The sequence below is a fragment of the Takifugu flavidus genome, chromosome 18 (assembly GCF_003711565.1).
Source record: "Takifugu flavidus isolate HTHZ2018 chromosome 18, ASM371156v2, whole genome shotgun sequence".
NCBI lineage: Eukaryota > Metazoa > Chordata > Actinopteri > Tetraodontiformes > Tetraodontidae > Takifugu > Takifugu flavidus.
The window spans coordinates 10,174,255-10,200,021 of NC_079537.1; the positions used below are offsets into that span (position 1 = coordinate 10,174,255).

Below are 25,767 nucleotides of genomic sequence, written 5' to 3' on the forward strand. Positions count from 1 at the left end.
AAACTTACATGAAGTGACAACTGCAAACAACTTACAAATATATCCTGTGTTTATATCAGAGGAGAAGGGTGTAGTGTGCCGGTGAATGCTTGATACATCCCGTTGTTTGCACTTAATGATTAGAAGTCTCATTAACAAACTGGCTTGGAACTGGGAAGATAGTGGAAGACAATGCGGTTAATGTGTGAGTGTAGGCTGAGTGTTTGCATGAGAAAGCAGATAACTTATTGACAGTTAGGGAGGTTGAATAGAGAGCCAAAGTCCTTCATCTATTTTTAGAATCCTGGCTGTGCGAAAGGATCCAGAATTGATGACACCCTGCCAAAACACTTTCTGCACTTGGCATTTGTGCAATGAAGCAAAGAAGCACATCTAGTGGAGGGGAAAAAAGTCCGAAACGAATGCAGAAGTGGTCGTGTATTGTATTATGTACAAATGGAAAACAGAAGTTGTTTTGTATTCCACAGGGTGGAACTGTTGCAAATGATGGGCCGTGTATGCTAAATTAAACTGGCAGAAATGTTCTCTTACTCTTATTTTTGAAGAAGTGCTGTATAATGTTCCTCTTTCCTGTGTTTAAATGTCAGCCTTCAGAATGTCTCTTAGAGGCACGGGCGTTGTAATTATTCAATATGGGAAAAGTCTTGTTCAGAGCTAATGAGCTTACATTCTTCTGGTCCGCTGCACAAGCCTGCTTTTTTTGTGTGTGTATAAGGGAAGAAAAAGACATTTGATTTAACAAGTAATCATAATCTGAAGGTAAATGATAGGGTTCTATTTTTCTAGGATAGAAAACTTTTTAAATAGTGATTAGTGTAATTTCCTTGGTAAATAATTGTCTTTCTGTGTGTTGTTTTTAGTGATCCTTCACAGGAAGGAAAAGCAACAAGGAAATCTTTTACTGTCAAGGTGTGTTGTGATTTGAGCTATGATAACTATGCCAGCTATGAGACTAATGCAGACTATAAAGGAATAATTTCACTGCCCCGGCCAGATCACTGACAGTGCAACTATGTCACTTGTGTGTGTTTTTAGGAAAATGTGTCCTTTAGTACATTATAAACTGTGTTGTGCGTGTGAGCGCCTGCTTGTGGGCTGTCTCAAGTTTCCTTCGGGACATGATCCAGACTGTTGCTAGGTGGCGTGACCTCCAAGAGTAACATTCATGGATGCAGAGAGTGAACTCTGCAAGGCAGGTGCTGTATTTTATCTCTGCACCTCCCCCGGTCACACAGTCACTCTGCACACCACAAACCTGCCGACTGGGTTCTGGGTACTGTGTTCTGCATGTTCTCCAGAGATCTTTTACAAAGGATATCAAGTTCCCTTCTGAGTTATGGCCTTCTCTGTTTTTTCAGAAGACTCTAATGTATAATAGGTATATGCACTAAGGTTTTTGTCCAGTTCTCCTGTTGCACTGATTGATTCCCTTCAGAACACCACTGGCATCAGTGGCCCTTAACTGAGAGAACCTTGCTGCCATTTATTGGAGCTTATCTACAGAGAACATGGCTGAAGATCACTGAGGAGATTGATCGTGAGCTAATACTGACGAAATACGCCTGAAATCACTTAACAAATGCGACAACATCACTTTTGGACCTTGAAAAGTCAGTTGCCACGACAGAGTGGTGTCCATCTACGGTCCCACCTAACCATATACATCATTTCTCATTTGTCACGTGCCTTTCATCCTCACTTATTATCCTCCCAGCTGCAACTGTCACTTGTCGCCATCAGCAATTCACACCACATAAAGCCCAGGCGGAGCAACAAAAGACAGAAGACAGTGGGCAAACAAACTGGGAGGCAGAATAAATAACTGTGGCTTGTCTGCTGCGTGAGGGAAACACAGCACGGCGTTATGCATGTGTCAGCGGTGGTGAGACGACATCTGTGTGTGTTCGTGTTGGCAGCAAACACCCCAAACAAAAGTGTCTCAGCTCCGTGCATCTCCGCTATAGACTGCAGCTGTTGCTGGTATTTAAACTTAATGCAGGTGCTAGTGTTGTGGTCTTCGTGGAGCTGTCAGTGGCCATATATCTCTCATGTCTCCTCTCCGTTCATAAATACACCCTGAAAAAATACATATGTTCATTGCTCTGGTCTGAAATGGATATCAGTGGTTAGCCACTAAACAATAACCCAATAAATAAATAATTTATTTATAGCAGAGCCAGTTCAAAGTATGAATCCCACAAAGCACGTTCCTTCCTATCTAGAGTTTTCCGAGAACTCCCACGGTCCAAACCCATGCACATTAATTTAAGTGGAGCCTGTGGCCTTCTAGTGTGGGTGTGTAGTGTGTGTGTAAACTGTGATGAACTGAACAGGCAGCATCCCTGCAACCCTGACCGGGGATAAGCTGGGGTTAACAGAGAATAGATGTCGGAATTCATGTGTTTAAAATTACTTTATCGGAAAGTCAATTACGCGCCCGCTGTTTTAGAGGTTCTACAGGTTGTAGCAGCTGTCTTGGACGTACCAGTTGAGCCAACAATGGGGGAGAGCTTCGTTGGTGGGATATTAGTCAATGCATTTCTTGCTCGTACTAGCAGGGATTGCCTTGCAGGGGGTCATGATGGGGGTGTACGGACACCTGGCAGCATGCTGTTTTAATTGCTGTGTTCACCCACCCAGAATACCAGGTTTCCCATGGATGATGGACGAAAACACCTGGCTGGACTCCCAAAATGCTGAAACTTTACCAAAATTCCTGAAATAAATTGCAGTCTGTTTTTCTCATATACTGTTGCCCATTAAGTGGACAAATTCCCCTTCATGTTCTTATTTATAGGCAGCCGTAGTATCAGTTTGAGAAGCTACACTTTACCAAGAATAAATCACATGGTTAGAATAATTTCAGATGATAAAAATATAATATTCCAGGTGTATGGGCAAAAATACTCAATGGTTTCTAATAAATACACCCGGCATTCACTGTTAATAGCTCACACCCCTGCATACACCATCATAACACACAATACACATCCATGATAACATATCAGCATTGTTATCTGTTGGAAAGAATCTTTGGCAACAGATTATGGCTTTGGCCACTGTTGGGAACAGGTGTTTGTGTGTGTGCGTGAGAGAGAGACAGAGAGAGAAAGTTTAATGGTGTATGTCCAGTGTGAGAATTTCTCTGTGTGGGATTATGCTCATACCTTTAGAACAGGTCCTGTGCAGGATAAAGTGGCACCCCTATGGAAAGTATTCCCAGTTCCAATGGAGGCGGCCCAGGGCACAGATATGTCTGTGAGAAACAAAGCAAGCATTGGCCTCCACCTGCAAGTTTGGATTTGGACGTGCCAGTGAGAGACAGAGCATGACATTTAACATAATGTTTGGCTTTGTTTTTAGAAACATTTACATCAAATTCGATACCGTTTTACTCAGAAATGGAACGAGAGGGATGAAATGTATCGCCATTAAACGCCACTTACACATAAAGAGCGCATGCGTGAATTCCAAGTCTGAGCTTACTCTGACATCTAGTGGACATTTGTGGTAGTGTATACATACAGGATGAACAAAGGCAACACACATTTCACAACTGATCTTATATGGCAGAGGCAACTATCTACTTAGCTGTATTTCTCTGATAGTTCCCTGGTAAATATGAAATAGGTTACTTGTATATTGTTCTATCAGGATTCAAAGTGCATCCAACAGTATAGAGCCCGGCTTTCTCTGCCAATACCATGCTGTATTCTCTCCTCTGCACCTATAATTCTACGCTCTTACTGTATTCCACCAAGGAGATTATAGACAATCTGATTTGATTGAAAACACGATAAATCCAATGTTGGCCGAGCCATTCAATCTCAAATCATCACTCACAACTGACCGCCCCATAAACCCACTTCTTTAATCCCAAAGCCTTTTTATTTTGTGGTCATTCGCCACAAATCCTCCGCTGTCTCACCCTGCCCCCATGCCCTCCGTGTGTGTGTGTGTGGGGGGGGGGGGGGGGGGGGAATGAATCCTGAGTTCGGGCACAGCTGGCATTCTCATCCTGCACCCTGTTCATCTGCGGGTGCACTGATGAACTGAGTATCTTAGAAATAGAAAAATAAGAGAAAACGGCGAGAATGTTGCACTTTGCGGAGCTGCTGTGTCGGTCGTGTTCTCTCTGGGTCTGATACAGAAAAGTAAGGATTTTCCTTCATCGTGGGAGTTTGTGCTGGTCAACATTCCTGGAGAGAAGGACCATTTAACCATCCATGCACTCTCAGGATCACCTGGCAGATGCGAAGGTGTGCCAGAGGAGCACGATTGCATCAGAGGACACGGGACGTCGCACTGACGACAGGATTGCAAAGACACATTCAGGATTTCTGACGTATTTGGAGATCACCTCACTTTTTTAAATATTTTTGAAAAATAATATCTATTTTGTGGAACTTTTGGAATTGTTGTGTCTCCTCTGCATCCAGACTCCTCGGAAAGGAGTCAGAGATGGACCATCCGAATCTCAACACAGTCGGTTCTGTGGATTTGCAAAAACCAGACGCAGGCGTTGCTTTATTCAACTACGATCATATCAGTAAAATCATATTTTGAATTATATTAAAGAAGAGGTGCGCGCTCTCGACAAAGCACAGCATACAGCATCACTTGCGCGCCCCCGCGCTGACGGAGGCTGTCCGAGATCCCGGGAAGAGGAGTTGGAGCCGCGCTGGTTAAAGTTGGGCCGAAAGGGGTTGAGAGGATGCTGCAGAGCAAGCTATCATCTAATTAGCATACCATATGCGGAGAAACGTGTTTTAAGTGAAGGATGACTTGCAAAACACTGACCATATGCCTCTTATTTTGGGGCTTTCAGCATTGCTTATCACGTAAGTCTTGGAAAGCAGCAATTGTTCATCGATCGACAGCATGATAACATGTGCTACCTGAAATTGCGATTATATGCCTGCAGAATGTTTAATATCTCGGCTGTTTGGGGGGAAAAGTTACAAAATACCATTTGATAAAATGTAAAAAAAAAAAAAAAAAAAAAGAAAGAAAGCCACTGGGTGGCCTGGAGTGTTTGAGGCTTTGAAGGGCAGCTCACGTTGCGATGGAAAATCAATGAGCCTCAAATGACGGACAACGCTACGTTTCTGTGCTCGGCTCGGCTGGTTCGGTGTGACATTTGCACAGATCCACAAAAGGTCCGGTGGCGAACCGCGTCGGTCCTGCAGAAGGTGCGCGCGGCAGCCCCCTTCTCCTGACTGAACTGTCTGCATTGCAGTGCTTTTGCTCCGGGCCGGCACGCAAGTTACTGCATAGAGCACATTCAACTCAAGCACTTTGAGGATCGAGGTAGCGTCGTTCCGAACGCGACCTTTTCCAAATCGCCCCACTAATGCATGTTGTTGCTGAAATCCGCAGTAATGGAAGTAGCGTTTGTGAGCGGAGGGCAAAGCATCCTGACCGGGACCAGCCCATTGCAGTAGTTTTTTTTTTTTTTTTTTGGGAAGCTCGTTCCCCCCAGTGTCCAGCGCTGCATCATGCGGAGGGTTTATCTCAAGGAGCTCTTTGGCACAATAAAGCCGACATAGATGGGTTAAAAATCTCGATATTTTTACCCCTCTGCAGAGCTCATACTGCTGGTAATTAAAGGAGCATCAAGCATTCTTTTGAGCTCGTGTCCCTGTAACACAACGCTCACAAAGATTTCTGGGGACACCTGGTTCTTATGGGGTAGCTTGTATAAACTAAGTTATGTAATGTGTGAGAGCCGTGTCTCACTAGGTTGATTGTTCATTACATCCCCAGGCTAGATCATTAGTGAAGGAAGAGCTGCCATGACTGCCGATTATGGATGGTTTCCAATAATAGTAACGAACAATATAGAAACCCCATCTATGTCTAATGTGTCTTACAAAATCTGCCCTTTCTGTAAGTTTGGGAGCGAACACACTGCGAGAAAACTTGCTGTATTATATATCATTTGAAACAGGATCCAAAATGTCTGCAGAACAGAGATAAATGGAGACTAAATGAAGGGCTGCTGCATGTTAATATAAATGAGAAGTTTATGCTTTGGGTTTTCTGTTGGTAGACTTGTTGGAAAGTCCATTTTTTATGTTTGTTCTTTGTTTATTTTACTTTTTTTTTTTACAAGAAATGTCTCCCCGGCTGTATTCAGACATGGTGATAGCTGCTTGACGCATGAATGATTTATTAAATCCCCCTTTGCAGCAGGTGCACCCCCGTATGCCGCTCTGCCGCAGCATTTCGGTAGAATTGCGTCCATCGGCTGCATTCAGTTCCACAGATAGAGTCAGCACATCCTCTGACTGCCACGAGAGGCACCTTGCATATGTGCGCCAGACCAGACTGAGCAGCCGTCGCTTAGAGCAGAGCGATGATTCAGCAAGTACGGTGGCAGAGCGGCACGCAGGCAAAGAGATGGGCAGAGAAATGTGAATGTACTGCAGGAAGGAAACCTCTGCACAGTCACGCCACTGCAGCATGGCAGCTTCCACTTTTTTTTGGGGAGGGGGGGGTGAGGGTAGAAAATAGTAACAATTATTCTGCAGCTGTATAGTGCAGGAACACTAGGCAAGAACAAGAGAGGAGAATGAGCGAGGGAAATGTTTTCTTGATGGGTGGGGTGTGGCGTGCCTGCCATGGGTACAGGATGAAGAGATAAACGGTTCGGGTTAACCCATTTATGGAGCTGCTCTCCATACAATAATCAAATCGCTGTCATTTTATCAGAAAGTGATGTGATTTTCAGCTGGAGAGCAGCTCCATCAGCTGTGCCTGTTCTGTGCTTTAAAACAGCTACAGAAGGTCAAGGTCATGTCTTGCTTGCTCAGCATCACATTCACCTGGATGTGCAGCATGTCCTTGCATGAGGGGAGGAAGGATGTCTGTCTTATGTTTCCAGATGTCCTCTTCTCTTTTTCCTCTGCAACTGTAAGAACAGGAACAAGTTCACATGATTTCACCTTTTCCGAACATTTGGAGTTGATTATCCTGCCAGAATTAAGCAGATTTAACTGATATTGCATGTGATCTTTGGTCTTAATCCAATACAGCATAAGCAAATGTTGGTATATTGATTTGATTGTATCATATTTCCCTGCATTTAAATCCCCATAAAGACTAAAAATGAGAGCTTTAGTTTTGTTTTTTTAATTTTGTCCCTCTGAAAAAAGGAAATAAGGTGCATTTATTTCTGCCAGCTATATTGAGCTATCAGCAGTATGTGAGCATTTCAGGAGTAATCAGTGCTAAAGCAGCTACAGCGCAGCTGTGACAGGCTTTGTTGTCCAAAATAGCATTTTAAAAGGTGGGTGAGTGTTGCTATATTTATTCTGACGTGCTGCTTCCTGATCCTTGTGTATTTTTTTATTACCTCTGCAGGGGAATGTGTGGATCCTCTGGTGTCTGGATTGTATGCCTCATCCTTCCTGGCTTCCTCCAGATATAACTTTCTTTACTCTGCCAATTTTGCCAAACTGTACGGTGAGTTCTCGACAGTGGCACGAGATGATTCCCTGACAACTTAATAGTCTGTAACCACATAAGTGTCCAGGGATAAATGAGTTCCAGGCTGCACCATCTTACACACATTCTCACCTCTAGGCAGCAGCGGTTGGTCTCCGTCCCCCAGGGACAGACAGCCATGGCTTCAGGTGGATCTGGGCAGAAAGTATCGGCTGAGGGCCATCGCCACTCAAGGGACCTTCAACTCATATGACTGGGTCACCAAGTACGCTCTGCTGTATGGAGACCGACCGGACTCTTGGACTCCATATGTAATGAAAGGAGGAAACCAAGTAGGTATCGCTGTGGTAGGAAGGCTGCAGTGGTGCATGGAGCGCCATGACGACAGGAGTTATATGAGGAGAAACTGTAATCTTGAGACTTGTTGTTTCCTGTTGTCACTGGCACAGATGCAAAGACAGCACTGCGTTTTCTCTCTCACCTCTCACAAATCTAATCTAATCACGAGTTCGTCAACACTCCTGTGGTGACGATGCCATTGCGGTGACTCAGTAAGTCACTCCTCGGTTTCCTGCTTCAATTTAATTGCAGACTCTGCCTGGGAACTGGAATTATTATCAAATCAAGAGGAATGTCTTCCATTACGCCTTCACAGCGAAACATATTCGTCTGATTCCCCTGGCCTGGAACACGGAAAATGGGGGGAAGATCGGCGTTCGGCTGGAGCTGTTTGGCTGTTCTTATGGTAAAAAGGACTGAAAGACATTCTGGAAGATTTACTGTATGTGACCCGCACTCAGGGACAATAATATTACCATTCAGTTGTATTATATAATATGCCATTAGAGCTAAAGTGCCAGATATGCTGTAATATATTCTTAGTTATCAGATGAACAGGGACAATGTCACCTTCGTCATATTTAGGAAACCATAAAGCCTTTAAACGACACCATAACCACAGCTCTTTATGTTTTTATACTCTCTTACCAACATCGTGCTACGTTTGAGTGATTAGGACTGAAATGTCGCCATCTTGTCTGCAGACTCCTACGTGCTACAGTACAACGGAGATGACTCAGTGGTGTACATGTACCCAGGAAAGAGGTCCCGTACGCTCCAGGACCATATCGCCATAAACTTTAAAACTCTGGAGCAGGATGGGGTCTTGTTACACAGTGAGGGGATCCAGGGAGACCTTTTCACCCTGGAACTCAAGAGGGGCCGTCTTTACCTCCACATCAGCCTGGGTACAGAGGAATAATATCCACCATAAATCAAAAATATTGTCATTGTACTTTGTGTAAAGGAAATATATCCTTGCTCTGGCCTCTGCTTTACAGGAAGCAGTGTAATCCACAAAGTTGATGGCCGGATTACACTGTCTGCTGGAAGCCTTCTCGATAATCTGCACTGGCACTACGTCACGATAAAACGCTATGGGCGACAGGTGAACTTTACTGTGGACAGTCAGACGGTGACGGGCATCTGCAACGGGGAGTTCACACACCTGGATCTGGATACACAGGTACACGCCTGTGCTCCATTCACATGCCTGGAGCTGTACCATCAATTGAAGACTAAATCCAAGTGTAACAGGTCCCCGTTACCTTTCTCTTAGTTGTATGTTGGAGGCGTCATAGAGCAAAATCTGCCTCACTTGCCCTCAACCCCAAATTTCCGGGGCTGCCTGGAGAACGTTTTCATCAATGGAGTCAACGTCATTGACAAGGCCCGGAGAGAAGACCCTGAAATCCGGATCCCAGGAAAGGTAAAACATGCCTGTCATAACTGCATTACCGTATCTACATCGACGCAACGATACCTAATGGAAAATGTTTTTTTTTTATCTTCTTCCAGAAAAAAATGCATTTTGCCTGCAGGGATATTTTGCTCAAACCAATGACCTTTGCGGGGCCGAACAACTACCTGCAGGTACCGGGCTTTTTCAGGAGGCCCCGTATGTTTGTCAAGTTCAAGTTCCGCTCCTGGGACTACACGGGGCTTCTTATGTTCACGCGGTTTGCTGACGACCTGGGTGCACTCGAGCTCGGCCTAAGTGAGGGACAAATTAATGTCACCATATTCCAGCCTGGCAAGAAGAAGCTTCAGTTCGGAGCAGGTGGGTTTACGGAGCTCTTAATCCCGACATCGTGACAGAATTGTCCTAGTGGGGTTTAGCCATTGTTACACAGTCTCTCGTTGATTTTGGACTTTCCTGATGGTGTCAGAGAAACAGTGTGTGTGTGTGTGTGTGTGTGTTAAATCTCCAGGTTACAGGTTAAATGACGGCTACTGGCATACAGTGGATTTGGCGGCGAGAGACAACCTGTTGACCCTCACAATTGACGAGGAAGAGGGCTCCCCCCTCAAAATCACCAATCCTTTCACAATCCGGACGGGGGACCGCTACTTTTTCGGAGGTGAGGCGCTGGCTTAAAACAGCTCTTGGCGATTCAAAAATACCAATTGGTTTGTGTTTGTCTTCCTGTGGTCAGGTTGTCCACAAACCAATAACACAGTAAGGAAGTGTGAAACTAAGCTGAACCGCTTCCATGGATGCATGCAGCACATCTTCATCGACAACGAACAACTGGACATCGATATCATACTTCAGCGACAGTGGGGGCGCTATGCTGAGCTGTTGTTGGGCACGTGCGGCATTACAGACAGGTGTGGCTATTGAGGTTTCCTTAAACGGGGTGCAGATGAGTTTAAATTCGTTTAATTTTTTTTATGCTCACATCCACAGGTGCAGTCCAAATCCATGCGAGCACGAAGGCAGGTGCATCCAGTCCTGGGACGACTTTATTTGTTTGTGTGAGAATACAGGTTATAAAGGAGAAGTGTGCCACATGTGTAAGTGCCGACCGGTAATCTCGCCACCATAAGGCTTTTATTTACACGCTCTAATTCATGTTTTCACTGTCATCTGATCAAACAGCTGTTTATAAAGAGTCCTGTGAGGCGTACAGATTAAGCGGCAAGTACTGGTCAGGGAACTACACGATCGATCCGGATCTCAGTGGGCCATTGAAACCGTTTGAAGTGTATTGCAAAATGAAATGTAAGTTCTCTCCCAATATGTGAAATTCAGCTGATCGATATCTTTAAATGGATCTTTTGTTGCTTTGCAAGAGCTGAACGGTAAAATCTGGCTCCTTTTAAGTACTTGTTCACCGACAGTGCTGACTACCATGTTACAGCCTATAAAAGTTGGACGGTGATCATGCACGACCGTGTGGCCGGCACCTCGGTGACTGGCACTTCCATAGAGCAGCCATATATAGGCAACGTCAACTACTGGAACGCCTCCTGGGACGAAGTCTCTGCTCTGGCCAACACCTCCACGTACTGCGAGCAGTGGATTGACTACTCTTGCTACAAGTCCCGTCTCCTCAACACACCCGGTAAGTTAGATTTACCCGTGCGCATGTGCGTGTGTGCGTGCAACTAACCGCTTATAACACGGTATGCTGTGTAAAACCAGACGGGAGACCATTTGGCTATTGGATTGGTCGTGATAATGTCAGCCATTATTACTGGGGAGGAACCTTCAGGGAGGTCCAAATGTGCGGCTGCGCCATCAACCAAAGCTGCACCGACCCAAGGTTTCAGTGCAACTGTGATGCTGACTACAGACAATGGTGAGAGGAGGCCTGGGTCTGTTCTGCTGAGCGTGGAGGTCAACTGACCCAAATGCGCTGTGCTTTTAGGTACTCGGATAAGGGTTACTTGGACTTTAGAGACCACCTGCCTGTGAGGAGGGTGGTCGTGGGAGACACAAACAGGACTGGATCCGAAGCAAAGTTCTACGTTGGGCCCCTCCGTTGCCACGGCGACAGTGATTTTACACACACATGCATACCTAATAAATGCTGATTTTCAAGTTTTGAAGGGTCTTTGACATATTCGAACACGGGTTTTCCACAGGAAACATCTGGAACACGATCGCCTTTGTCAAGCCCACCTACATAACCTTTCCTACCTTCAGACCCGGCTCCAGCGCCGACATTTCCTTCCACTTCAAAACCTATCGAAGCCACGGCGTCTTCTTGGAGAACTCTGACGATCAACTTCGAAACTTCATCAGAATAGAACTAAACAGTGAGTAAAAACCGTTATCCTTTAGGGTGCTCTATCTGTCCTTCTCTACTCAATGCTGCATAATAATGCCGTATTTTGTATTTTTGTCCTTCAGCCACCCATAACCTCGTGTTCATATTCATGGTCGGGGATGGAATCCTCAATGCTACACTAAATTCCCCGGTACCGCTCAATGACAACGAGTGGCACTTTGTTCAGGCAGAGATTAATGTGAAACTGGCTCGGATCAAGGTTGATTATCAGCCCTGGGCTGTTAGACGTTTCCCGGGTCAGACCTTTGTCACCATGGAGTTCACACATCCTCTCTTAGTAGGTCGGTGGTGTGACATTTCTAATTCAAAATGAGGGTGTATACAGTTGAGTTGCCCTTTCTGGGAGGGAAAAATCACCGCTGATGATGTTTTACAGGTGCAGCCAACCGTACTCTGAGACCTTTCTTAGGTTGCCTCCGGGGGTTACGCATGAACGGCGTTCCTCTCGATCTGGAGGGTAAAGTCAACGAGGAGCAGGGTATAAGGAGGAACTGCACCGGGCAGTGCCTCAATGCGACCATACCCTGCCGAAACAGTGGGCAGTGCATCGAAGGCTACGCGTCCTACACCTGCGATTGTAACAACACTGCTTTTGATGGCTTTTACTGCCATAAAGGTGAGTCCGCGCACGCTTGTCTGGGCTGCTTCAGAACCACAGAAGCTGTCGCATCCCGACTGTAATACAGAACAATGGGACATCTCTGCTCCTCTAGTTTCACAATTCTTCTTTTCTCAGACATTGGGGCCTATTTTGAGCTTGGCTCTTGGTTGAGGTACAACATACGAAAGAAGCCGGTGTCAGACGAAGCGGCGTGGGCCAACTGGATCGACCCGCACTACGACAACTTCAGCCTGGGCTACAATGATACGGCAGATGACATCGAGTTCAGCTTCAGCACCGTCTACAAGCCAGCTGTGTTACTCTACATCAGCTCCTTTGTGCAGGACTACATCGCTGTTATCCTCACAACAGAGGGTAAGAGCAGAGTTGGCATTTTCAGAAATTTACAGAAATAATTCTCTTCAACAACCGGAACAGAAACCCGACCTCGGTTGACGTCGCGCAGTTACTGGGTCGGTTAAACCAGCGAAGCGTACGCTCACGATGCCTTTCAATGCATCTGCTTCCACAGGGACCGTAGATCTGCGCTATAAACTGGGGCTCATAACACACAAGTACCAGCTGACTAACCGAAACCTGGCAGATGGATTCCCACATTACATCAACATCACCAGACATAACAGAACCATCAAAACGCAGGTTCATGCTCTCACTGCTCACACGCTGTAATATTTGCTTCTTTACCATGCTAATTTCAATAATAATACGATTGGTCCTTCAGTCGCAGGGAGCTTTCAGGCTTGTAGAAAGTCAGTAAACAGGGTGAACACCCCTCAAAGGTTTCCATCATGACTTATTCTGTGGTGTTTAAAGGTGGATTACATGGAGCCCGCAGTGGAAAAGATAACCTTGGTGGAGGATGCTAGGTTTGATTCTCCAAAGTCCATGTTTCTCGGCAGAGTCATGGGTAACGTCCTAACTTACCACTCGTTGCTGGATGTGTTCTATTTAGCAGTTATTAAGCTGATCCTCTCATTATTTTCATCTCCTCCTTCAGAGCTCGGTGACATTGACTATGACATTCAGAAGCACAACGCCCCCGGCTTCATCGGCTGTATATCTGGGGTGCGATACAACGTTTATGCCCCTTTAAAGGCTTTCTTCCGTCCAAACGAAACAGACCCTCCTGTAACCACGCAAGGCTACATTTCTGAGTCGGTATGTGGTGCTTTCCCTCCTGTGCTGGGTTATGTACCATGGGAGGCAGACCCGTGGTTTACTGGCATAGGTGAGTATATATGTCCCATAATGCATCACTTCCTGTTAATTACTGCACAAGTCTTTGTCTTCATACACATATTTGGTTATTTTTATTTCAGAGTATTTCTATATCCACGATGACATTGGACTGTTTTGGTTAACAGGTACGATTTAAAGAGATTTTCTTTATATTGTCCAGTTGAACATTGATCCATATGCACAAATATTATCCCAGTTTTAACTTGCAGCATTTAAAAAAAACGACCAGTCATGTGATCTTTTGCTTTTTAAAAAAACCCAAAAAAAACCTCACCTGTTCTCAGATGCATGACACAGGTCTGCACGAGCAGACGGAACTTCGTGTTCCTTTTTTACTGAAATCCTTTAATCCTAAATTCAACCATGGCTGTCGGATGCCAGTATAAGCTTATAACGTTTATTCAGGATGACTGATTACATGTGGGGCTTTGTAAGATATTAACATTATCCTTTATTGAATTAGCTATGAAGGGCAGCAGATAAGTGGTGCGCGTTTAAAGGCTCCGATTATCTTTCAGCGAAAGTGTTAAAAAACAAAACATTTTTTTCTTCAGGGGACATTTTTTTGATTTTGTTAGTGTTTAGACCACAGTGGGATTAAACTGCAGTACAGACAGTCTGAAACCATGAGCAGATCAGCCATATTTAGGCTGCATCCTCCCAGCTTAGCTTACATCACTGATAAATGCCTTGGTTTCAGAGATCCGGGGTGGATTCTGGGGTGTTGTGCTAGCGCACGACATCGCTTGTTAGCATCCCGACAATGGGCCACCTGGTCACCGCCTTTTCTGAAGCACCGCTCAGAAGTTATTACACAAATGTGTGTTTCATTCCTTTCAGCTGAAATGTTGACTGTGCTATTTCTGCTCTTTAGTCGTAGCCATCCTGGCTCTGCTGCTGCTCTTTGGAGGTCTGTACAGCATCTATGTCTATGCGTATCAACAGAAGGGCAGCTACCGCACGAATGAACCCAAGAACCTGGGCTCCCCCAGCAGCTCCAGGCCGCTGACTGAGACACTGAGGAGAGAAAAAAAGAACCTCCCAGAAATTGAAGAGGAATTCAGGAGTGGCTAGCGTCACAACATTGGGGATAGTGGGTTGGGTTTTGCGTGAGGGATGGTGGGTGGGGAAATAACGCTTATATACCCGTTTTCTACATTGGTTCTTCTCTTTTGTCATGTTTTTGGGTTTATTTTCTTTCCTCAGCTGGTTGAGATCTGATGCCTGGTGCTCTACATAGTATATGTTGGTTGGTATGGGTTCAAAGTTCAAGCCACACGTTGCGTGAGTAGCCAACAAGTCTCACACTGCATTGCAGGGTGAAATACTAAAGTGCCTCACCTGAGCAAGCTTGACCTGAATTCACCATATTAGCTTCTTCTAGGGTTTCAACACTGTGTGGACAGGATTTTATGGGATGCTTAAATATATATGGAACATCAATTTAAGGCTGCTTTTGAGTCTACATATATCTTACAAAAAATGCCATTTACCTGCGACCCTATTAAGGGATGAAGCTGTCACTAATGGGCAGATGGATAGATGGATGGATGGATTGATGGTTGGGTATTGCCTATTTAAAGAGAAACAACTATTGACAATCTCTCATGGAGCCATGTTTGAACTCGTAGTTCACAATACATCATTCTTTCACTCTGTGAGGATATCTGTCAACCAGTTAACTATCCCAGTTCACCCAATAAACACTGCAAATCCAGGCCAAATAAACCAAATAACACAAATAACAATAACGTACTGCTGAAGTGACCATTGTTGACTTCTTAAACACTCATATGTGCATATGAAGATTGTGATAGCTATATATGCTCATTTGTTGTATATCAGCATATAATAACAGTGCATTACATTATTGTAAATGGTTCTGATATGCCATAGTGTCAGTGCATAGAAGCTACTCTGATAACAATATATGCCTGGATTCTTAACACGTCATCTTTGTGCAGTATGATGGTTGATAATACATCATCGTGTGAGAGCTAACCAATTAGCAGTGAGTTCATTTAAACGGTAAATGGCGGCCTAAGTTCTCATCGATCCTGTCTTACTTGTTGTGGGTCATTTTATTGGTCAAACTGCCAACGGCTCGGTGCTACAGAGTGTTCCACTGGGCAGAGATCTCTACCAACAGCGTCACGATACTATCCTTCTGGAAACAGCTTCTCCAAATGGTCACGCTGAGAAGCAAAAACACAGATGCGCACACACAAAAACATGTACAGAGGACCACAAGAGTGTAAATGCTAGCCTTCTTAGACATTCAGCTTGAATCATTTTGGATTTTGCTGTTGGATTAACCGACTATGCTGCCACTGCTGCTAATGCTAACTGACATTCCCTTCACTGGAAAAATTAAGTTCCATTTGATGTGTAAAACCAAAGTCTGGAGCTTCCATCACTCATCGCGGCTCACCATACTAAAACACCTTTGTCTGTGTGGATAAAAAAATGAAAACATTTACAACATATTTGCTACGCACTTGCAGCGCATGACCACCCTCTGCAGTATCACGCAATAATACCTGAGCTTCGATTAGCCATCCAGTGATGCTACTGTTACTCTTCCATTTGCAAATGCACAATAGTAATTAGGATGTAATAACTGTATAAATGGATGTATAAATATTGTCAGGTTTCTTTTCTAATCACATTTTATACAAAAGAAAATTGAAATGGAGTCATTTGAATGTAGAGGAACTGACTAATGCGTGAGTGGATTCACCCATTCGTGAAGCCGCCCATGGCAATGAAAGTAAAATTATTCATAGTAGCTTATGGATGCTCAGGATCAATGAAGGTACAGCCTTTGTAAACACCTTTGACGACTTCTTCCATGACAGGTGGAAAAAGCCTCTCAAAAGTGTAAAGTGTAAGAATGTACAGTAAATGTCAAAGCTGGAATTGCTGTTAAGGAATATATTTTTTAAAATGTTGTGATAAGATGAATGTTTATGATATGTGAGCAGGGTGAAAGGTTTTGGGGCTCGTGATTGACCGTAAGGGAGTGAACAAATGTGTCAATGAGGAGAGTCGGCGTATATTCAACATCCATGTCTACACTTTTGATTTCATCATAGCAATATTATCATAGACCCTATTATCATCAGCACAGCATTGTCACTATCATGCGTGGTCCCTGCAGTGTGTGTGTGTGTGTGTGTGTGTGTGTGCGTCTGTGGCATTGAAAGAAACAACAAACTCACTCACTCACTCCTGATCAAATATGAGGAAGCTGTGAATGTTTCCAAGAGTGGCTCCTCTCTGTGCACGTGTGAACGATGAGCCTGCATCCAACTGTTAAAGGCAAAGACTGAAATAAAATGTCCACCAGAGGGGGTCGGTCAGCAGGTGGTGGTTGGATTTGACAGGATATCTGTGTTTATTCGTGCAACAAAATTAACCTAAACTAATGAGCGGACCCAAACGAAGACATATAATACAAAACTGAATGTGGCAAATTCTTAATCGAAACAGACAAAATTACCTTTACACGGAGTTAACCTTCATTCAGATGTCCTGTCAGTCACGTCAGGCAGTGAGGAGCAGGCAGGGTCACCAATTTAGGCTTCCGTGCACCATCAAACCGAGTCCTCCGACAATACAGTACTATGATCTTTGCAGTTTGTGATCACATTGAAGTTTCGGCTTTATTCTGCGCTACACTCTTTGTTTTGTACTATTTTCACTGTAAATGACCATTATTGTGTAAATCCTGGGACAACTCTCACCCCAATAAAAGAAGCTTGAAGAAAAGACAGTTGGGATTATTTTAAACGAGATGGTTGAACCGCACAGAGACTCACGGAGCAAACTCGAATGTATAGTTATAAAGTTAAACTTTTAATTTTATAGGCATACAGTGTATATCGCAGTAAACTCCTCTTTCCACACATTTGATGAAAATGATTTCATTTGAAATAGGTTCTCCAATGTCTAGTCTTGTTGTTTTTTTTAAATGAAAATAGACTGAATAACTTTGACATACAAAATACAGGAAAACAAAAAGAAAGTTGATAATATTTTACATTCAATAATATTTGGTCATAATTTAAATTTGTGTTACTTTGCAAGTGTTAAAACCGCCATCACGGCTTTGTTGATAATTACTTTCGCCCACACTGATTTCCCTTTTTATCGTGTGGAGTCATTTGGCACCCAGGATTTTAAGGGAAGACGTTACGATGTGACACATAAAAAGCAAAGATGCCTTAAAGATGCCATGTAAATAGAATGACGGAATCTTGATATGCTTAAAGTACAAACAAAGCGGGGGAGAGACCTCATACGGTTTACATTCAGTCAGTCGGTTTCTTCTCTGGTTGCCTATTGCTCAAAAAACAAAGATATAAAAGTACTATGATTGATTTAACGGCGGTGATCCGAGCTGCTGAACGGGCTTCGAGACCAAAACAACAACAAAAAAAGCAACTAAGCTGGCAAATCAGTCTGTTCTTCAGGACAGAAGAGCAGGTGTTGAGTGACACACAACAGTAGCGAGCGTCTGACTGAGGCTATGCTGAAACAGACATTTAACGGATTGTTTATCCAAGAGAAAGCACATGCATTTCACCGATCATTAGCAAAAGCTTGCATTATGTACTCAGAAGGTCAAAGATAAGCTAGTATATTAGTACAGTAACAAAAGTGCTAAGATAGTACACTACGCTAATGGCCTGGGAAACCACAGCCCCTTGTTTAGATAATAACACAATGAAAAACCTTGTTATCATATGGTTGGTAGACGGTCATGTAGACAGATGGTGGCCTTGGGTGGAGGACAGGGACTGAACAGCTGAGACTGATGTTTTTGGAGGCGCAGGGACGGGGACAGCCGCTGTTCACGGAAAGTCGCCGGTACGAGAGACGCACAAAGAAAGGTGAGAGGCTAAGTCACGTCTACCTCCCTCTCTATCCCTACATATTTAAGGGCGTCAGCTTGGCTGTATCTGTTGGAGGAAGCAAATATTTAATATTTAGTTCAGTGACTAGTGTCTGATTTAGTGTAAAGGCCTCTGGGCCTTGTGCGTATATTTCTGACTTCACCTGTAGTCAAAAAAGAGCTCCTCTCCTTGCAGAATGGCTCGTTTGGCAAAGATTCCAATGCGGTGGTCTCCGTTTACCATTACCACTGTGATGATATGCATTAAGAGCATCTATTAAAAGCTCAAATCATGAAAATAGGGTCCAAATTCAGGCTTGAGTGGCTTGCCAGACAACCTGCTCAGCCTTACCTTTTGCATAGCAGTTGGGATTAACGGAATGATTTGCAAAGCGGATTTTGTTCCCCTTTCTTGTGGCATCAACAACAAAGTCTACTGAGAGACATAGAGTGTAGTGATGATTACTTAAAATGCAACGGCAGTGGTGGTTACCACCAGGAGTGGGGATTACTTGCCATTGTTTAAGTTGAAAAGGAAGCTTGACATATATTTATCGTAGATTCTTCCACGCCGGTCGGCCTCATCCTGGGAGATCAGCTGCTCGTGAACAGAGACACCCATCAACAACAGTCTCAGTCATGCTGGGGGCACAATGGTTAAAGGTTTACCTCGCCACAGTATTCAGAAATAAACTCATTCTTCTGAACTGGTTCTTTGATGAAGGTGCCCCACCCTGCAACATCCGATGGAGCCAAAAGTAGATGCTAAAAAAAAAAGAGACATGGGAAAATGACAAAATCAATGTAACAAGGATCATATCATATAACTGGTCCTTTAAAAGTAAACAATGCTTGTTCAAATGCCCCTGTATACCTTTTTCAGGCCTCTTTGGATGCTGCAGTTCTTGCAGGACACCCCTTTGCTGTCCCAGTGGTCTGCAGCACCACAGGTCATGCACAGATCCGGGTCACACTCCCTCACAGCCAGGTAGCAGGGACACTGTTTGGTGTTGCACTGCGTCTTACATCTGCAGCCTGGGAAGCGGTTCTGACCTGAAAAGTAGGCAGAAAACATGGCTGCACCAATTAGGTCGAGAATACTCATCTAATAAAGACAGAGCCTACAAAGATTATCAGCTCTGTTGCTTGGCAGTGCACAATATGAGCCAGATTAAAGCAAATCTGCAAGGCTCCACAGCACAGACATTATGATGGCATACAGAGAAGCTGTTCTCTCAGCGCCCTCTGGTGGCTCATAGGTCAAACTACAGTTTTGGATGGGGTAATCCAACACTGCACAGAGGGATCAGACATGAGTAACCTGAATGTCTTACCAGCAGCCAGTGCTGGTGGAAGGAGTCCATTTTAAAGAGCATTTTTTCCCTTTCTGTTACTCTCACTCTGTCAACCCACGTGGGCTTTAATGACTTTAATATCACGCTTCAGTTAGCTGGAGCCGTCTGTCAGATATGACACTGTATATTACACAGAGTTGACCACATCCCTTTGATTTTCCTCCTTGTCATTAAAACACACATGTGCTTCCTGTTTGGCCAAACATTCTGTGTTACAGGAAATTGCGAGATAACTGTCGAGTGTGTGTGTGTGTGGGGGGGGTTGAAGGTGAGTAGCAGAATAGATGAGACTAAAACCAATAAGGCAAACCATTCTGCTCAAGCTACAGCTAAATATTTATCTTAAGTATTTTTGTTACTCTCCTGAGGACAAGATTCCTTCACCATGTGGCTGCCATGCACTGCACATTTCTCTCTCATTGCTTTTGAGGCAAGTGCCTCATTGTGAACAAACCTGCAGATTTTTGCCAGAAGACAACGTCTCCTTAGACTTTTAAGTGCTGCTTTTCTCTCTAACTTCACAGTTTTCTTTGCATTGAAACCTCTTGGTGATCAACGTACTCTAAGAGCCAGTGAAAAACATCCCTTCAACTGCCTCAAACCCTGTGGTTTTCTCTCCAAGTGACTAAGAAATGCGAGACTCACACTCATGCTCACACAGGCAGAACTTCTCACAGAAATTCTGGGTCATCACACATGGGCACGAGCTGTCGCAAGGATGGTCCGGGTGATCACATGGCTGGTAGTTGTACACCTGATTGGATGAGTTATCTGGAGCAGGAGAAGAGAGTCCTCAGACTGACACAAAAAGTGCTTTCTGCAGTAGAAGTCATCTTTAGAACCATTTTGTGTGGCGAATATACCTTTTTTAAGCTGGATTTTTGCCCACAACCTGCGAAGAAAAGAAAAACAGATGTTGAGTTTAAACAGTTCTGATTTAAAATATGCTGACGAGCGAGAGATTATTACCAAATAAAGATTTATTACTACAGTAATCAATGGTGATATCATGCCTGTGCTTCCTTTTTTTCTTTTGAGGTGAGATTCCTCCATCGACCAATGGAACTCGATGGATTAGGACCTCCTTCACTGCAAATTCATACACCTTAGGGGATTTGAAATGACAAGACATCATAGTTATGCTTTTTCCTGCTTGTTTCCATTGGAAACCTACCAAGAAGAAAGTGTTCACTTCCTCTCCAGAGTGCACCTCACCTGTTTGCAGTTCTTTGTACCAATAAGTCGAGCAATGGAACAGAAGTTGTTGAAATATGTGCCGTGTAACACTCTGAACAGCGACTCCTCTGCTCCGCTCCACTGGACCACAGAGGATTCCTGCTCCGTCACATCATCCTCCCCTGGACGCAACTTGGTGGGAGTCTGGCAACGTGAATTTCCTTCTGTGACGCAGACATATGAGAACAAATTCATCGACTATTGCAGCTCGTCTACGAGGCAAAATGGACATAATGCATTCTTATATTCTGCTTCACAACTGTACATTTATTACAGCTGTACAGATTCTAGCAGGCTGTAACATTTTATAAAAGTTCCATGTTGCATATGTTAACACAAAATTACAGGCATTTTAATGTTCAAAACATGAAAATACCCATAGGAATCAAGAAAAATAAATATATATATAAGAAGGGGCTGAAGGAACAATGCGTTTATGCTGGGGCTAAAACATGCGGAACAGTTTAAAGTGAGTAATGGCAGGTTTATTTTCCTTGGCTGGGCAACGCTGAAAAAGAAACCAAAAAGCCGGACATGAATGAATGACTCTCATCTTCAGCCAAATATGCTGAGGTGACTTCCAGAAAAGGGTGGTGTGGCAGCGGGAGTAAAGTAAATAATGCTTCCTCTCAGTCTGAAGCATAAACTAACTCGTGACACTGCATTAACCTTGTCTTTACCACGTCTACGTGTTACTTCGGGACCATGGTGAAATCTCAAAACAACGTGCTGCACGTGAAACACGACACAGTGAGGATAAGGAGAGGAAACTGAACAGTGGCCTTGAAAACGCACGTTCATTTCCCAAAGAAGAGCGTCCCACCTGAAGAGGACGTGGTTTCGTGATCACTGTCCCCCGGTTTGCTCTCCTCGGCAGACTGGGACGGTCCAGGGCAGTTGGACAGGTTAGGACGTTGCTGCCTGCGGTGCCTCCGGGACCTCTGTGACCTCAGCATGTTCTGATCCACAAACTCCTTTGCCCCTTTCTTTAGAAATAGGGGAAGGCTTAAAACCTGTTGAGGGATTTACAAAAATCCTCCACGCTAATCAAGTCACACCTGTAACAGGAAGCAGTTTTCTCCACATGGTTCCGTCTCTATATGGATCTCCTTGTTCTTCCTCTTGTAAACGTTGGGTGTCGCATGAAAGGCTGTGTGGAAAAACACACAGAGAATGAACTTAGACGTACATTTATATTGTTCTGTAGCCGTGGCAACGGCACGCGTGTCCAAAACAACAATGAAAACAAATCAGGCCATTACGGTGAAGGAAACAGTCGTATTTGAAGCATCGTCTGCAGAAGAGCGTGTGGAAGGAGTGCAACGACTGCTCTCTCTGCACAGACTTAGCAAAAGGTCCGTCCAAGTTGGGGGTGCACAGCGGCAGCAGCTTGACGGTGCTGGGGGGCTCCAAGAGGTCCTTGTATCTGCGAAGCCACAGGACGAGCATTACCACTGAGAAGCAGCATGTCACCTGAATGCAACGACCCTGGCACGCTGTTAGCATGCCTTTGAGGTTGCTCCCGTGACTGTATGTGCGCAGCTCTTTTAGATGCTGATTAAACTGCTCCTTTGAGTCAGAGTGCTTTTGAACAGGCACCATTATTACTTTCTTTCCTGACAGCCTCTGTCTCCATGGTGAATACTAAGCAATGGCCCGTTCGGCGCTGTGCTCATACACCCTCATTTCAGTGTGTTTTTCTTACTTTTCCTTCAGCTCCTCCATGGTGCCCTTGTAAGGGAACATTGAGGCGATGGCTGTAAATATCTTATCGTTGGGGACTTTCTTGCTGCTGGACGTGTCCCTCACTTTCGGAGAAGCAGAGACACGTCGGTGTTAGCCACACATCAGGTTTTAATACAGATTCACAGGTTTATGCAATATGCTGTTTGGGTGTTTTGCAACAGAGCCCCCCCCCCCCTTCCTTTTCTCAAGGACAGTCAGAAATAACATTTACGTAAAATGTTCCAAAAGAAAATCAATAAAACCACAGCATAATTTTTCTATGAGAAGATCATTTGTTCTTGGATAGGGTTGAGCAGGAACAGGCTACGGGAAAGAGGGATTGCATAATGGGAATAAATTTGATTTGTATCAGATTTTGATAGTCTGGCTGCGCTATAATGAGCCAAATGTGACTGATATGCTTTGTGTCAGCTTTAACACGTAATAAGAACAGCCTCGGTCATGCTGACACTGCCCTACCCTCAGCGGTGTTCCTCCTCTTCCTCCTTATGAACGGCATTGTACCAGGCCTGGAGTCTTCCGAACCCTCCGCTGAGCTCCTCCTCATCATTCGTTCATCCTCCTTTTTCCTCATCACCTCAGATGCTGCGCCTGCTTCTTCTTCTTCCTCATCCTCATGGTCAGAATACTGGCTCAAGGCCTCCACCAGCTCTTTAAAGATCTCATCACTGATAAAACCTCCCTCTGAAACAGAAATAATCACCACTCACGTGTTTCTCACAGGCCTCAGATGCAGAAAAGATTTCATTTCTGAATGAACGGTACAGCGATATGAAAGGGGAACGGAATGATATAACATTCACAACACACCTCTGTCGCCGTGGACGCCGTCGTAATTATCGATGAGTTCCTCCAAGAAGGCCTCGTCCTGTTCCAGGACATCATCGCCCATGTATGGGATGTTGTGGAGGAAAGTCTCATCTTCTACCTACCGCAAGAACAGAAAGACTCATCCAAAGAGAAACTTAAAAATACAAAGAGTTCCTTTGAAAATCCAGGAAATTGCAGAAAGGTTTTCACCATTCATGTCTGGACACTGAAACATTTGTAAATACCAGAACTATGGAGGTCAACTAAGGGGGTATGTTGGTTATGTTGTCCCAATGTGCTAGAATACTGCATGTAGATTTAAAAAATAATAAAGAAATTAAAAAAAAGAATGTCATACCATGAAGTTATGCTGTAAAGGTGACCATGAGTACATAAAGGGGATTCCTGCTATCGTTGACAGTGGTCTCATAGCAACGGCTTGAGCTTTAAAACCCGGGAAGCCAAACTCAACTGTGCACATCTGTAAGAAAGTTTAGCAGGCTTTGTCAGGATCGTGTTGTCAGATATCTGCTTCTTGAAATAAAACCTGGCCCAGTGCGCCGTGGCCCCTGCAGCCGAGGAAAAATGAGAACAATTCTAAAATATTGACTTGCTGAAACCTAGCCGGGCTATAAAAACAGATCGTACCCTCTTGCCCACCAGAGCTCCATTAGACGCTGACAGCGGGATAGACTGAATCCTGAGGGCGGACCACTCTGCGTTCAGGACATTCGTCTGCTGCTCAATCTTCCGTCTGTTGGACATGAACAAGGCCTTGAAAGAAAGAGAGGGCTGTTCACACACACCGCGTCCATCAATGCACATACACGTGCATAACTGCAGCTTTTACACCACTGGAGATATTTGGAACACACCTTGACCTCCTCTGCTTTTTTAAGGCGTTTTAGTTGACGAAGGCGCATGTACTCAGACTTGACCCTCCGTCTCCATTCCTGCAGACTGCAGGAGGCTGGGAGGGAGGAAGGTTGGGGTCTCGGGGTGCCGCCGCTTCCCTGGGTGAGAGCTGTAGCAGCTGTTTCCTCCATTTTTAAAATGCAGATATCAGCCTTCACAGACGACACAGAGAGCAGATGCCGTTGTCGGACAAATGTTTTTAGACCTCAAAAAGAATTTGAAAAGACTCAGAGGAATTGTGGTCTTTTAGACAGAACTTTTGAATTTCATTCTGATAAAAGTTGGTGTTCTCTCCTTTTAGTTACCCAAAAGGGGGAAAAAAAACTCAGTCAGAGGGGGAATGGCGCCCCCTCCTGGTGGCAAAACAACATTGGAAATAAATGCTAAACAGGGGATTTAAACTGCATCCAGCAAGGCTGCTGTTCTTCCCGTTTATAGTCTCCGAATAACAACTAAAAGCAGTTTGAGTACACAATACAATCAAATTTAGGGTGATTTAACAGCACAGGATTCCACATTGCTCTGGAGTGGGCGTGTCTCTCCAGAAAAGCCATATGAAGCGAAGCAGAAAAGTGCGTAGTAGCGTTTATCTGGACCCATCATGACAATAGTAGACAAGTTCCCCGTTTGAAATAAATCCCACTCAAGGAGAAAGACAAAGCAAAAGCAGAAGCAGCACACCTGGTTTTTTGGTGTTTTTTCTGGAGGGGGCAAAAAAGACAACGTGCACACGTTTCAGCTACAGCTAAGAAGTGAGCTAAGTCCCGTAGCTGCCACACAGATCCAGCATTTAAACGTGGATTACTTTACAGACGTGCGCCACAATAACAGCACCGGGCTTAAACGGACGCGTGCGTGTGCACGTTTCCCCACACAGCCCGTGTCGCAGTTATTAAATACCTTCAAATCCACGTCGTGCGTCCTATTTGTTGCAACAGGAGCCCGCAACGCGATCGAGCGCTGGACGTTTTTTTTTTTTTTAAACAGCTACCGAAGGCTACATCTGGCGTAAACTGACGCAGATATGGTCGCAGGGTGAGGGGCTGCTGGAGAGAGCCCCCCGCTTCATGGACATGGTGCTGGAGGTTGTTGTTGTAGCTTACAAATAGCTGCGCACTCGCTTTGCTTGAGCCAGCCCGAGCAAGAGGGTGACGTCTTTATTATGATCACAGCCTTTTCGAGCAGAGGAGGATTCATGACTGCTCTGCGTAACGGGAATCAAAAAAGTGGCGTGAGCAGGACGCCGACGGCGCGCACGCAGGAGCTGCTGCAGCTCGCCACACTCCACATATTTAAAGTCCCGGCATGTTTGGTGCTGGGCGTAAAGGAATCTCATGCAAACCGCAGAAATGTGCACGGGAA

At 44.6% G+C, this 25,767-nt stretch overlaps 2 protein-coding genes and 1 long non-coding RNA gene across 7 annotated transcripts; 1 reads left to right on the forward strand and 2 right to left on the reverse strand.

Moving 5' to 3' along the window:
* The first annotated feature begins 4,050 nt into the window (after positions 1 to 4,050).
* cntnap1 (contactin associated protein 1) lies at positions 4,051 to 17,217 on the forward strand. Its single transcript, XM_057014905.1, has 24 exons — positions 4,051 to 4,841; positions 7,366 to 7,467; positions 7,588 to 7,781; positions 8,041 to 8,194; positions 8,493 to 8,696; positions 8,790 to 8,974; positions 9,068 to 9,217; positions 9,307 to 9,568; positions 9,720 to 9,869; positions 9,945 to 10,119; positions 10,199 to 10,305; positions 10,391 to 10,513; positions 10,653 to 10,856; positions 10,937 to 11,093; positions 11,163 to 11,290; positions 11,380 to 11,553; positions 11,648 to 11,866; positions 11,962 to 12,201; positions 12,322 to 12,561; positions 12,719 to 12,846; positions 13,021 to 13,114; positions 13,205 to 13,435; positions 13,527 to 13,571; positions 14,321 to 17,217. The coding sequence occupies exons 1-24, from the start codon at positions 4,781 to 4,783 to the stop codon at positions 14,518 to 14,520; spliced, it is 3,927 nt and encodes a 1,308-aa protein (XP_056870885.1). The 5' UTR covers positions 4,051 to 4,780; the 3' UTR covers positions 14,521 to 17,217.
* LOC130515019 (uncharacterized) lies at positions 5,912 to 7,419 on the reverse strand. Its single transcript, XR_008947111.1, has 2 exons — positions 7,358 to 7,419; positions 5,912 to 6,913 (listed from the first exon to the last, which is right to left on the reverse strand). It is a non-coding gene; the product is annotated as an uncharacterized LOC130515019 (long non-coding RNA).
* Positions 17,218 to 17,283: 66 nt separating the features above from the next.
* ezh1 (enhancer of zeste 1 polycomb repressive complex 2 subunit) lies at positions 17,284 to 25,701 on the reverse strand. Of its 5 annotated transcripts, none has more exons than XM_057014926.1 (20): positions 25,306 to 25,698; positions 24,366 to 24,557; positions 24,139 to 24,264; positions 23,849 to 23,971; positions 23,491 to 23,608; positions 23,140 to 23,364; positions 22,640 to 22,742; positions 22,197 to 22,360; positions 21,993 to 22,084; positions 21,758 to 21,920; positions 20,914 to 21,098; positions 20,712 to 20,803; positions 20,562 to 20,590; positions 20,344 to 20,469; positions 19,218 to 19,396; positions 19,013 to 19,108; positions 18,860 to 18,941; positions 18,696 to 18,779; positions 18,508 to 18,592; positions 17,284 to 18,410 (listed from the first exon to the last, which is right to left on the reverse strand). In XM_057014926.1, the coding sequence occupies exons 2-20, from the start codon at positions 24,534 to 24,536 to the stop codon at positions 18,350 to 18,352; spliced, it is 2,304 nt and encodes a 767-aa protein (XP_056870906.1). In that variant the 5' UTR covers positions 24,537 to 24,557; positions 25,306 to 25,698; the 3' UTR covers positions 17,284 to 18,349. The 5 variants fall into 5 exon arrangements, with proteins under 5 accessions (XP_056870906.1, XP_056870908.1, XP_056870909.1 ...); XM_057014928.1 differs by having other exon boundaries at positions 18,696 to 18,776; positions 25,306 to 25,696; XM_057014929.1 differs by lacking the exon at positions 23,849 to 23,971 and having other exon boundaries at positions 25,306 to 25,701.
* Between the last annotated feature and the right edge of the window lie 66 nt (positions 25,702 to 25,767).

Coding starts and splice junctions, on each gene's coding strand:
- cntnap1 (XM_057014905.1), top strand. CDS start 4,781: ATGACTTGCAAAACACTGACCATATGCCTCTTATTTTGGGGCTTTCAG. Junction 7,468..7,587: donor CAATTTTGCCAAACTGTACG/GTGAGTTCTCGA, acceptor TCTCACCTCTAG/GCAGCAGCGGTTGGTCTCCG. Junction 8,975..9,067: donor ACCTGGATCTGGATACACAG/GTACACGCCTGT, acceptor CCTTTCTCTTAG/TTGTATGTTGGAGGCGTCAT.
- ezh1 (XM_057014926.1), bottom strand. CDS start 24,536: ATGGAGGAAACAGCTGCTACAGCTCTCACCCAGGGAAGCGGCGGCACC. Junction 23,972..24,138: donor GAGCTCTGGTGGGCAAGAGG/GTACGATCTGTT, acceptor ACTTTCTTACAG/ATGTGCACAGTTGAGTTTGG. Junction 21,099..21,757: donor CGAAACCACGTCCTCTTCAG/GTGGGACGCTCT, acceptor TCTGCGTCACAG/AAGGAAATTCACGTTGCCAG.